Source organism: Alligator sinensis, unplaced genomic scaffold, assembly GCF_000455745.1.
Source record: "Alligator sinensis unplaced genomic scaffold, ASM45574v1 scaffold1084_1, whole genome shotgun sequence".
Lineage (NCBI taxonomy): Eukaryota > Metazoa > Chordata > Crocodylia > Alligatoridae > Alligator > Alligator sinensis.
The window spans coordinates 159,376-172,603 of NW_005842677.1; the positions used below are offsets into that span (position 1 = coordinate 159,376).

Genomic DNA, 13,228 nt, shown 5'->3' on the forward strand with positions numbered 1-13,228 from the left:
CAGTGCTCAGCTGGCTCAGCGACTGTTGCCTCCTGGGTCTGGGGGGGCACCCAGACTCCCCCTGCGGCCAATCACTGAGCCAGGGAGGTGTGGAGGGGGGCCCTGCGCACTCCCTGATAGACCCAGAAGTGAACCTGAAGCACTTCCAGTCCACTTCTGGGTTCACTGCTGAGCATACGGGGAGCCTCCCTGCACTCCTGTGGGTTGCTCCATGCGCCCCAGCATTGCAGCTCTCAGGAGCCATGCCTGCTATCTCAAGGTATGTAGAAAAAACATTTGAAGCTGTGTCTATGGCTGAATCAACATTGAATCTTCTCCAAATCAGCATCGAATCTTCAGATTCAGATTCAGTTCAATCTAATCGGGAACTGTAATCTGAATCAACTAGTTGAATCACTGTCCCTGATTCTGGCCGAATCCGTATCCAAATTGAATATGGCCCGTTTCACACACCCCTAGTGCCCACCCCCAAAAATAACGCTGCTTACCTCAGCTGAGTCCTTCTGCACAGAATATAGATAGAAACACTAACAACATAAGTCATTTTGCATCATTTAAACAAGACATTTGCATAATGCATCTCTCTCATGCTTTACCGTGAGATCCTGTACCCATGTCCTACAAGCACACTGATTAAAGCCGATAGCACTAAGGATCTCAAGGCTGGGCCCAGAGTGTGCACGACGGGGGGGCAGAATAAGCCTTGTTATTGAAAGAAATCCTCTTGTGGCTTTGCTTGGGATTTGTTTGCTTCACAATAAGACATATCCTGCCATTCTTCAATGTACCGAGTGCCCCTTGAAGTCACTAGGAGTGGTATGTAAAAATCAATAGTCCAACAGGAGCGATGATTGATTGGAAATACAGGGCAGCCAGGACATATCAGATTAGTTATGTCAACCGATGCAGCCATGGATGTGATCATGGTGATAGCCTGTAAACTTCACTGTGAATTTATTTAGATACTATTATGTGATTTATACCAAATGATTAGTCCCAGTTGTTCTCACTGACAATGTGAAAAGCTGCTGACAGAGTTCCTTTGTTACCAAAGTTAAATTCAGAAGGAAACTGTTAAACAGGGTATTTATCTTCCTGTGGCGGAAAGTGCTGTATTTAATATAATTCCTTTTAAAAAAAGGTCAAATTTGCATACTGTGAAGCAGAGGGGATGAGAGCAGACAAGTGTTATTTCTCTGCCTCTTGCTCCTTAAAAACCTGTTGTACTTCAGGATAGCTAATCAAACTTCCAGGTGTAAGCAGATTCCTTTATGCCTTTAGAGCTAAATTGTCTCAGATAATCAAGAGAAATCCCGGTGGACTATCCACATCAACAGATCACAGGCGACTCTGACACTCAGTTAAATGAGACCATGAACTAGATTGCAGACTTTCAGTTCCTCCCTTAAGGGACAACACACTATTCTTTCAAGGCAGGGACACAGTTCTCACTTTCTTTGGAGGCACTAAGCAGTGGCAAGGTTCTGCACGCTTCTTGTCTTTCCACCTGCCCCTCACCTGTACAGGTGGAAAGCAGTAACCAACTGGTAGCACTTCTCTCTGCTGCTCCATCACCTGCAAAAAGGATGGCAAGTACAGGGGGACACATGGGGTCTATACATTCCCTAGCTACCCTATTGAGCCTGCAGTGAAGATCACAGTCTGACGTGTCTATGATATCTTGCAAATCATCTCTTGTGTTCAGCCTGGAACCTATTAAAATATTGGGGTTAGGTCATTTTTTTTCATAGGTATAATGACAAATCTCAGTATCACTGGCTAATAGTACCAGTGGCTGCCAGGTGATGCCATTTGATAATCCGTGTTCTAAGTAAATTTCAGTTTCCAAGAGCATACAGAAAATATTTAACCTGCTGTTGTGGTTCAGTGGTAGAAGCCTTATCTACCATGTGGGAGACCCAGGTCTGAGTCCCAGGCATGCACATAACTACAGCCATGAACGCCGCATGTCCCCAGAGGCTGGGGGGACATGGCAAGCTCCTGCAGGTGATGGCAGTGTTGTCAGCGGTGGGAGCATGGCAGTGGTAAGCGCGGAGCTCCTGCAGGCAGCCGTGGTGCTGTCGGTTGTAGGGGGGGCAGGCAAATGCCCACCGAAAATTGGGGGACCACCCACAGACACTGCTGGCAGTGATTGCGGACTGACACTGCCAGCAGCACCTTTTCACAGGGGGTGCACCACCATGCTCAGGGGGTGCATGTGCACCCGCGTGTACCCCCTACACATCGCCAATGACTACAGCCACTGAAGCACCGAACATCTGGACTTGGTTTGGCTTTTGGATACTGTCTCAATGGTCTAGGGGGCGGTGGAAGGTCTGGGCAGCCTCCACTCCTCCATTCCCCTGTCTATGTGTATGCGTTGAAGGTCCTGATGACCTCTCATGCAAACACCATAATCCAGAAGGATCAGCAATTGCCTACTAACAGCAAATGTTTGAACCACTCCTTGCTTTCAGCCTGAGTCATAAAAAACACGTATATGAAGCACAAATCCCTCCTAATCCTGCAGTTATGATCAAAGGCAACACTTAAGAGCACAGACAGATTGTAGCCTTGTGGAAAGCTGTGGTCAAGCTAGTAGGATAGAAACAGTCATGAGAAGGAGACCTTTAAGAAAGTAAGGGTCATTACCTACTTGTAGACTGTGGTGTCCTAGAACTGGGGCCCACAGCGGTTTTTGTTGTTAGGCTAAATAAATAATTTAAAAAATGCTGCTCTCCTATGCAGCGCATCTGCCTATATATAGGTCTGAATTACTGTTACAGGTTATTTAAAGGAGAAATAGAGTGGGCTTCCTGTTTACAAGCTCATAATCATATCCTGAAATGAATAAACGCCAAGACCAAAGGCTGAGGTGATTATAGGAAATAATCAAGCCAGGGGGTTTATCAGTCAGGGATGTGGTGGATCTGAGTTAACGGGAAATCTCCTCCAAGTTATTATTCTTATTATTATAATATTAAGGTAACACACATTTTAAATTAAAGGAAAATCTATTTTATTCTAAAGTGATGGTGTTCAAATTGCCAAAAGGATTTGTTTTCTTGGCCCTTCCTTCCCTCCCCTCTTCTCAATCCTGTGCTTCATTTTCCTTCTTTCTCAAACTATTTTGCTATCCCTGCTGGTCTCAGTCTCTTGCTCTCAGAATAAATTCAGTATATATTTGTTTTCACTGTGTTTTTAAACTGAATTAGAAAGTAGTTTGGCCAATATGAACACTGAGAACACAAAAAAAAACCAATTTGAAGTGGGAATTTTGGGGGGGCACTGAGTGGCTGATAATAGTTGCCAGTTTATCAGACTACAGAGATGTGCATAATGTATGACTGGTAAGGAATAAACTCTATTCCCCTCTAAGCAGCACTGGTGAGGCCACATGTGTAGTCGTGTGTTCAGTTTTGGGCCTCCCGCTATAAAAAGGATGTGGACAAGTTGGAGAGAGTCCAGCAGAGGGCAACAAAAATGGTTCGGGGACTGGGGGACAGGACTTATGAGGATAGGCTGAGGGAACTCAGTTTATTTAGTCTGCAGAAGAGAAGACCAAGCAGGGATTTGATAGCAGCCTTCAACTATAGTTAATGCACAAATCAGATGACCAGAATTAGAAGGCATAGAACTTAATAACCAGGGAAACTTGTTCAGTAATTATCCATTGACCTCCACACATTGACTGTTGGAGATAGCTCCCTAGCAAAGTTTGTCGCCTGAATTACAAATCCAAGTGATATCAGCTGGTAAAATCATCATTAGCACTTATTGCATCTTCACCATCTCTTGAATTTAAAAGTATTTTCAAGCTTCTCCTTGCCAAAGAGCACATCAGCATATAGCTCCATAAGAACAGCTGTGCAGAGCTGCAAGGCAAGCACCAGGAAGCAGTTAGCCTTCGGGCTGGGAATACAACACTTTTACACTGGTGAAATACACACGGCCTTTTTTATAGTGATGTAAACTACAGTGTTAAATGCATTATGTGCAAAATAATAACGGGAATCATCATGGTACATTGTGAGAGTGAAATAAACCTGGAGATTAGCTAGAAAAAGCCAACATCGTGTAGAGGCACCCACAGTGGTTTTACCATCAACACATTCAGGGAAATTGGGTGACATTACCCGATGGTATTTATTTGCAGCATGCTTACATTGGTGTAAAGGTCAATCACTTTTGTGTAGATGCGCTGTGGGTCCAGGTTCTCAGATAACTAAAACTACCCATTATCATTATTACAGATTTGCACTGAACTTCTCCCAAAGAAGAACAAACATGTAGCCATTTTCCAGCACAAGCTGGCTGGCTTTGTGGTGTAGAACTTCTTTCTCTTTCCCCCATTGAACTCTCCTGTAAGGATAAGAAACAAGCTTCCCCTGGTTGTATATTATCTATATTTTTAAACCTTTGTGTAATGGAAATAATTAAAGCACCGTAGCAGAACAGCAATAAGAAGAACAGCTCACTCCTTTTGTTCTTAATAATCTTACTTCTTTTGTGGGATAAACTACTTGTCTTTCAGTCTTCTAGTGTATTCACTTGGGAACTGGTTTATTGCTTGTAAAACAGCATGGCCTGCCTGTTGTCATTCAGATATATGATTGTAGTTACGAGATTTTAAACGTCATACACCTTGTAAAACATGATATGTTGCTGTTAAGGAGTTCTTTCTTTTGTTGGGCTAATGGAATAATATAGCTTATGGAGAGGATATTTATATTTAAGATATATATTGCCACAGCTAGAGTTCTGTGACTCTTGTAAATTGACATGTATAACAAACAATTTGCCCTTGAAAAGTTACAAATTCTACTCACACACAAAAAAAAACGTGAGAGGAAGGACTTCCTGTCAGTCTGTAAAAGAAATGAGAGTAAGATTCACTTGTACAAATCTCATCCTGTTTCTTTTACAGTGATTTGATTTTGCCTGCCTCGATTCTTTGGGTATCCAATAAAAGGGCTTGACTTTCAGAAAGTACTGAATAAACCTTCTAAAAATACTAGTCATGGTTAGGTGTCATAGTTTTGGTTCCATGCTGAGTCTACACTTTACTAGGAATAACAAATATAGAGCTAAGATTCAAGAAAGTCAGGTTATGTGTATGAGTACACTGGGAAATACAGTCAATGGCATATAAATAACCTGGCGATGTTCTAAGAAGGCTTAATCTATGGCCTGATCCTAATTCCCCAAGGTAAATAGGAATCTTTCTGTTGACAGCATAGGAAATTAGGGTTGGAAAGGGTCCTCTTGAGATCCTCTGGTTCAGGCCCCTGCTCAAGGAGTGATCATCCTTGACCTAACCATCCCAGCCAGTTGTCTCTCTAATTTGCTCTTGAACATTTCCAGGGATGGAGATTCTATAACCTCTCTCGCTAGCCTGTTCCAATGCTTAACCAACTTCATAGAAAGAAAGTTATTTCTAATATCCAGCCTAAACGTTCTCTGCTGCAGTCAACGGGCTCCAGATCAGGGCCTTGTGTGTGCTCATGTTTGACGGTATATTTTAATATGTTTTGAGAACGTTTGTAAACGTTTTCCTTTCTTTGTCAGCAAACAACATCTGCTTCTACGGGGAATGTTCATACTACTGCTCAACTGAGCATGCTCTTTGTGGAAAACCAGATCAAATTGAAGGTTCTCTGGCGGCTTTCCTACCTGACCTATCGTTAGCTAAAAGGAAAACCTGGAGGAATCCATGGAGACGTTCCTATCATAAACGGAAGAAAGCGGAGTAAGTACCAGGGAGCAAGGTGCTTTCCAGCAGCAAAGCAGCAGAGCTGATGATGTCTTATTTGGTAGGATACAAGATGTGATTTATTTCTAAAGGGAATTTACTGCCAAAGCTCGTTCTGAAACAGCGAAGTCAATGAAAATCTTTCTGTTGACTACAATGAGCTTTGAGTCAAGCCCCTAAAAGGGGATGCACAGGGAGCAAAAGTAATACTTAGATCTGAAAGAAACACCATTATGGTTGTGATACTGCAGTGGATTGCAGTGGGACTACTTCCACGTCTAAAGAAGGGCACGTGCTTAAATCTTGGCAGGAACAAAGCCTGTAACAGCTTTTGCAAAAGGACACAATTGGGAAATACCTGCATCCCTAAACAAGTCTCAAATGAGTTAAGTATTTGACTGTATGATGACTTCAAATGAGTTAAGTATTTGACTGTATGATGACTGCCAAGGCAGACCTGACTTTCTAAATCTTGAATCTGCAAGCAAGCTGTTTTCTTTCAATTCATGACTTGCCTAGAAATTACAGGAAATTCCCCTTAATTAATCAGCAGGGGCAGCCTTCAGAGCAGGTGACAGGGGCAACTCCAGGTTGCCCAGCCCAGCCTGCCCCTCCTTGCCTTCCCCCTTCTCATCTCCAGCTGCTGCTCAGAAGCCAGGCTGGGCAGTGCAGGCTGTTGGCAAGTTCAGAACAGGAAAAAGAAAAATCAGGCCGACAGTGTCCCTTTAAATTTGTCACTTGTGTCACTTTCAAGACACTCCCTTACATGCTGCTCCAGCCTACAGGCCGCTCTGGTATGGGTGGGAGTGGTGGAGGGTAAAATTTAAAGGAGCCGCATCCATTTACATGCAGGCACCAGACAAGCCGTACTGCTCTTTGCTTCTTTTCAAAGGAGGCAGGGGTCACCAAAATACAACTTCATCCAGGGCACTATTTTCCCTAAAGTCAGCTCTGTTCATCAGACATCATTTATGCCAGAGTTTGTACCTCTCAAAGCAGCCAGCGTGGATAGTGCATGTTCTAACCCTCGCCCAGTGTCATACAACTAAATGGCTGAAAAACATCAGGCTGTTTTCTACTGAGGAACCTTTACATCTGATCTAAGTTATCAAAAATGTTTTTTTCTAGGTGGGAAGTTGACCCAGATTACTGCGAAGAAGTTAAGCAAACACCACCCTATGACAGTGGGACCAGAATTTTGGACATAATGGATATGACCATTTTTGATTTTCTAATGGGTAAGCTTCCTCACTTTTTAAATGATATGCAACATTTCATTCTAATAATAATTGGTTTCCTAGGAATTGCTTCACATAGCTCAGTAATTTTCTGATGCTCAAGTAGAATTGCACAAACTGCATGTGCGGTTGAGGATAATTATGAGAAAATGCTGACTGACATAGACATGTACTTGCATCTGTACAAATTAAAAGAACAAAGATTTATGCAAGTATATTAGAAGCGAGCACAATGCTGAATGTCGTTCATGCTTGTCCCATGAACTGTTCACTAAAAGTCTCGTCCCCTACAGTACGTTTTACAGTGAGTGTCATTCTCTTATAACAGAGGGTTCCTATGTGTAAATGATAAGAGTATTTGTTATTGGTAGATCTTTTCCCCCTTTGGCAGTGCATTTCTCTGCATCAGTGTAGACAGCATGGGAAAGGGAAAAATTGCTATGACCAGCAGGCAGGAGAAATGTGGAATATACGGGACACTACTCATACTGTGTAATCTGATTAGAAATGTTTTAAAAGCTGAGAAGAAACAATAACATAGTAATAGTAACAGAAACAATGCATATGCCTACTTTAATGTACTGTACACTGAGACCACTTGGAAACTGAAACTAGTATAGCCCAGACCTTGCCTACAGTGGGCAAATACATGATTTTAGAAAACGATTTAAGGATCACACGTTTTGTTAGCAGGATGTTAAACCTCATTTTGCCTTACTGTAGATGAGGACAGTCACATTTAAAAATAGAGTCAGTTGGTCATTTAACCATAATTTTTCTTTTAAAGCAGTAAGAAAAAGTTACTATCTGATATATGATCTCATATGTTTGCATATGGGCTCATTCTGTGAGAACATATATTACAAATGTAAAGACAATGGCTGAAAAGTGTTCATAGTTTTAATAAAGCAAAAGGATTGTAATAACATAACAGATAAGAGATTCCAAATGGGCATGCAAGATGGGTGTGCAAAATCTGCAGCTGGAAGGTATTATGGAATTGAATCTAAATGCACCTTCTGCAGTTGCCAAGACTTTTAGCATTTTTCATTGTTGGAAATATTCTGCTCTTTGATGAAAAAATCAGGTCTGGACCTTCTCCTAGCTTCTGTCCTGAGAAACACCACTTGAAAAAAACTTATTCTTCTTTCGTATTCTGTAGGAAACATGGATCGACATCACTATGAAACTTTTGAAAAGTTTGGAAATGAAACATTTATTATCCACTTAGATAACGGAAGAGGGTAAATATTTTAATAATTCTATTGATGAATAAAAGAATTTTGGTCAAATTAACAAATCCTCGATGATTTATACATTTCAATATGTCCATTATGAATTACCCTGTATTTGTAATATGGAAGTATAAAGAAGACCCAACAGAAACCAAGGCTCCATTAGGCCAGGTGGTATAAAAACACAGCTCTCTGTCTGGTGTGAAAAAAATCCATATTTAGACAAAGAACAAGAGAAGTTAAATATTTTGATCCCTAATTTACAGATGGGAAACTAAAGCCCAGAGAGATTATATGACTTGCATACTCATGTGGGAAGTATGTGATACCACTGGGAATTGAACTAAGTCCCTTCAGACTCACTCCAGTTCATTAATCACAAGACCATTGCTCAGCTTTGCTAGCATAATTTTCCAATATTTATTTCCACCATGAATAGACAAGAATTATATAGTGGCTTGATCTTGCACTTAACGTCCACTGCTTTCTGGATCCAGAGCTAAATTCCTGGAGATTTATTTATGTATTATTTGTGTATTTATTTAATTTTCCAGAATCAAAAAACTTACATCCACGGGTTCAACTTAAATACCCTTTATCACATATTCCTTATTTCTAAACAGGTTTGGAAAATATTCCCATGATGAGCTTTCCATATTGGTGCCTTTAAACCAGTGCTGCAGGTATGTTACATTTCAGTATTAATTTTTAATCTACAGTGTGCTGTCTGTGGATGGGGATGAAAGCATGAAGTATGTGCTTTATATGTATATAAAATCAGTTTATCTTAGTTGAATATTTCAGTGTTTCAAATGATGCGTGACTATCTAGCTCAAGATTTACACTCAGCGCAGACAAGACCCTCAGTACCGTACTGTACTTTAGTAAGGTGAATGTTCTCACTTCACCCTTCAACAACTGCTTAGCTAAATAGAGGCAAATAAATTGGTGCTACTCACTGAGCTTTCTTCCTATTGATTCAAATGTTCCACATGCTTTGCAAGTCCCAGAGGAAGTCAGACTTCCAGGGTTTGATGTAAACGGTACTAAAATCAAGACCTCTATTGACTTCTGTGGGCTTTGTATTAGAGTAAAAGACTGAGGAAAAAGAAGGGCTTTTACAGCAGGGTTTAATTTCTGAGGCTATTGACAGAGTATCTGCTGAAGTAATCCAGATAGATTTGTGAACAAATAAAAGATCTGAAAGGTATATGTGCCCTTAAATGCCGTTGAATTTTCTACACAATACCAGTGACCCTTCTCCCTGCTATATTTCCACTGAAGGCAATGGTATAATCCCAGTAACTTTAGTGAGTAAGAAAGGGCCCGCAGAATTATAGTTTGGTTTGTTATCCAGTTCCCTGGCTAACATCTCTTTTGAGATGAGCTTTATGAGGTATATAGGTGAGGGAGGCAAAGCATTTAAAATAATATGTTTAAAACTGGTTGCACTATGTAGGAGTCTAGTAGGATTCAGGCACTTTCAGGCCCAGATCCTCATCTATCTAGGCATGTAACACGCATTGAAATGGTCTATAATAGTGAACATGACGGGGAAATTTTCTGCCTCACTGGGAGCGAGAACCCAGGCCAGTACACACAGCCCCCTCTCATTCATGGCAGCATTCATCCCACTGGTAGGGGTGTGCAAAGCAGGCCCTATTTGATTCAGATTCAAATTCAGCCCAAATCAAGGACAGTGATTTGAGTCGTTGATTCGGATCGCTGTCCCCGACTCGATTTGGCCGGATCCGAGTCTGAAGATTCTTTGCTGATTCAGAGAATCAGCGATTTGGACACAGCTTTAAATGTTTTTTCTACATACCTCAAGGTACCAACGTGGCTCATGAATGCAGCGATGCTGGGGCGGATGGAGCGTTCCACAGGTGAACCTGGAAGTGGACCCCCCATGCCTCCTTGACTTGGCGATTGACCACGGAGAGACCCCGGGTGCCCCCCCAGACCCAGGAGGCACCAGTCACCAAGCTGGGGGGGGGTGTCCCACGTGCTGTCTACAGAACTGGAAGTGAACTGGAAGTCTGCTGCCGAGTGCGCTGGGGAGCCCTCCAAGCTCCTGTGGGACACTCCATCTGCCCCAGCATCAGTGTTCATGAGCTGCTTGGTACCTAGAAGTACATAGAAAAAACATTTAAAGCTGTATCTATGTCCGTATCTCCAAATCCTTCTGAATCGATTCGGAGGGTTCTGATTCAATTTGGAGAGATTAAAGGGTCCTCTTATTTGATTTGGATTCAGAGATTCAGCCACCGAATCGGGTTGATTCTTCACCAAATTGAATCAGGGACCAAGGCTTCGCACAGCCTTACCCACTGGGCCCCACACCCTCTGACCTGTTCCTGGCACAACGTATCTCCCTCTTTTGGCCACGCAGGGGACCACCTTCAAGTGAAGAGCTAAAGAAGGGTCTGCTTTCTGGCTAACTTCTGGTGTGATTAGAGCACTATATTGGGAAGCAGGAGATATAGATTCAAATACCCATGGGATGAGGGGAGCCCAGAACCAACACCTCTTCCTCCCTAACCACTAAGTTCCCTAACCACTAAATTATTGGTTTGAAACAAAGGGAGAACCCTCTTCCACTGTCTTAACACCCACTACTTGTGGTTTTTCTGTGACTAAACTTTTAGGACGCACATGCTTGGGCAAACCTATTTCACCATGTACTTGCCCAGCCAAAGCACAGCCCTACTGACCATACTCAGTGGGCATGCACACACTTGTGTGCCCAGACCTAGATCACAAATTGTGTGTTAGTGCCAGAAACTATAGTCACCCTGCTGGGTACACGCCATTTAGGCTTGTAAAGTATATTGGGATTTTGCCCTATGTGATTAAGTAAATTTTAAAAATGGGGCTTTGGCTCCTATTGCACTTAAGAATTTTTGAAAATGTTTTTCTTGCTGTCAACAGCCATGATTTTCAGAATGATGTTTCATAGATTTCATAGATGTCTAGGGTTGGAAGGGACCTATTACATCATTGAGTCTGACCCCCTGCTCTGGACAGGAAAAAGCTCTGGGGTTAAGTAACCCCAGCCAGGAATTAAACTGGTGGGGTGGGGGTTGTCAACCGGGGGTACCCTGCTACAGCCCTGCTCCTGGGAGGTGGTGGCGCTCTGTCTCCACCCACCCACTCACCGTCCCTGCCTCATGCTTGGCATCCAGCCACACGCCACCAACCGCCCCCCCGCTTTGCTTGGCGTGTGGCCGCTGTGGGTATTTAAACTAAAAAAGGTTGAAAACCCCTGTTCTAAGTGACATTCAGTGCCTTGGGTTTTGGGTGGCCAGTCTTTGTGAGAGGACTAGATTTCAGAGAGGGGGAGCTCAAATATTTTCTGAAAACCAAACTTCTTCCATACATCTCAAGAGTCAAGGCACCTAAAATCATTTATAGGAATGTGTGTCCAATATATCATGTATGCATTGTATTCTCTTATGTTAATAACTTCCTTGTTGTCATAAGTAGGCCTAAAATAACTCTGTGTCTTATGGCATAGATAGAATTATAGTTGTATGTGCTATGCAGTTTCCTAGATAACATCCCTTTTGAGGACTGAATATAAGGTACAGTATATATACTGCAGATGATGACAGAAATATTGATTTATTCTTTTTCATTCTCTCATAGAATAAGGAAGTCTACCTATCTGCGATTACAGTTATTAGCCAAGGAGGAGTACAAGCTAAGCCATTTGGTGGAGGAATCCTTACTAAAAGATAAAGTAGCACCCATTCTCTACCAGCCTCACTTAGAGGCAATGGACAGAAGGCTACGGATTGTTCTTAAAGCCGTTAGTGACTGTATAGAAAAAGATGGTTATGATAATGTGGTTGAAAATGACTTTGACACTGATGTTAACACTATAACAACTAACAGGTAGTGAAATCATATGACTACATTTTTACTAGCAAAGTAAAGAAGATAAAAAAAAGTCTTGCAAAAGACTGTGTATGCCACTTTGTGAATTCAGTGAATTCAGAAATGAGATATAATTGTTCCCAAAGTAGGTAAAGCATAGACTCTGCGAAGGCTTAGTTAATTAAGAAAAATAAGTCTAATGTGATGCTTTTAATTAGTTCCTAAAACAGATTATGAAAAGGTTTGGAAATTGAGATCACTGGCAGATGACACTAGTCTCATGGCAAAACACCTCCTGCCCTTTTTTTGTATAGGAAGGGGGCCTTTATTTAATATTTTGTATTTATATATGGCATATCTATGAAATACCACAGACCTACCTACCAAATCTAACAAAAGAGGGACAGCATAGTTTTGTGACTCACACTTTATTCTTGGTGACAGTTCACTTAGTATTTTGTGTTAACCCTTTAAGTGTTCTACTTCACTGTACCTAATTTAAATTGAATGCTTTTTTTCAGCTACTCAGCATTTAAAGGGTTAAGACATCATGAACTTTTAAAAGCAAAAAAAAAAAAGGTACAGTGATGAGCTGGAAGGAGATTTCAATAATTGTGCATTGACAGGAATACTTGAAAGTTGATTTTACAAAGTGATGTAAAATGACAAGTTGTACTATTTATCCATCCAGAGGTAGCAGCTCTTATCTTTCTAGATTATTGTAGTAGGGCTGCTACTTTTCAACTTTTGCTTTTGATAGTTTTGTGTAAATATATACATATATGGGTAAAAGCTGCTTTCTGCAGCTCTAGGCTTACTTTTGCAGCATTTTTGTGGAATTGTTTGCAACGTGGTAAAAGTGCAATAAAGATATGGCAAATGTGTAGCCAGACTGTCTGAATGGATTCTTTTTTAATTTGTAAATATATTTCAAAGGAAAGATACAACCATGAGCAAAATATCCAAGTACCAGAGTTTGATTTTGTCATCACATTGTGCGGCAATAACAATAAAAATGTTGTCCCAGAACAGGGAACAGTTGTATAAATATGCACAGCAAATCTGCAAAGACTTTGTTATCAAGTGGTCATGATATGGCATTTATCTGTATCCCTGAGTAAAGG

At 41.4% G+C, this 13,228-nt stretch overlaps 1 protein-coding gene across 2 annotated transcripts in view; it reads left to right on the forward strand.

The window, feature by feature from the left end:
- The window catches only part of FAM20C (FAM20C, golgi associated secretory pathway kinase), an 81,354-nt gene extending 68,353 nt beyond the window's left edge, over nucleotides 1-13,001 (forward strand). For both annotated transcript variants that reach the window (XM_025215798.1, XM_025215799.1), the window contains exons 6-10: nucleotides 5,569-5,749; nucleotides 6,881-6,990; nucleotides 8,153-8,234; nucleotides 8,849-8,908; nucleotides 11,874-13,001. In XM_025215798.1, the coding sequence (XP_025071583.1) occupies nucleotides 5,569-5,749; nucleotides 6,881-6,990; nucleotides 8,153-8,234; nucleotides 8,849-8,908; nucleotides 11,874-12,126 (686 nt within the window). In that variant the 3' untranslated portion in view covers nucleotides 12,127-13,001. The remainder of the gene's footprint in view (nucleotides 1-5,568; nucleotides 5,750-6,880; nucleotides 6,991-8,152; nucleotides 8,235-8,848; nucleotides 8,909-11,873) is intronic.
- Nucleotides 13,002-13,228: the final 227 nt, after the last annotated feature.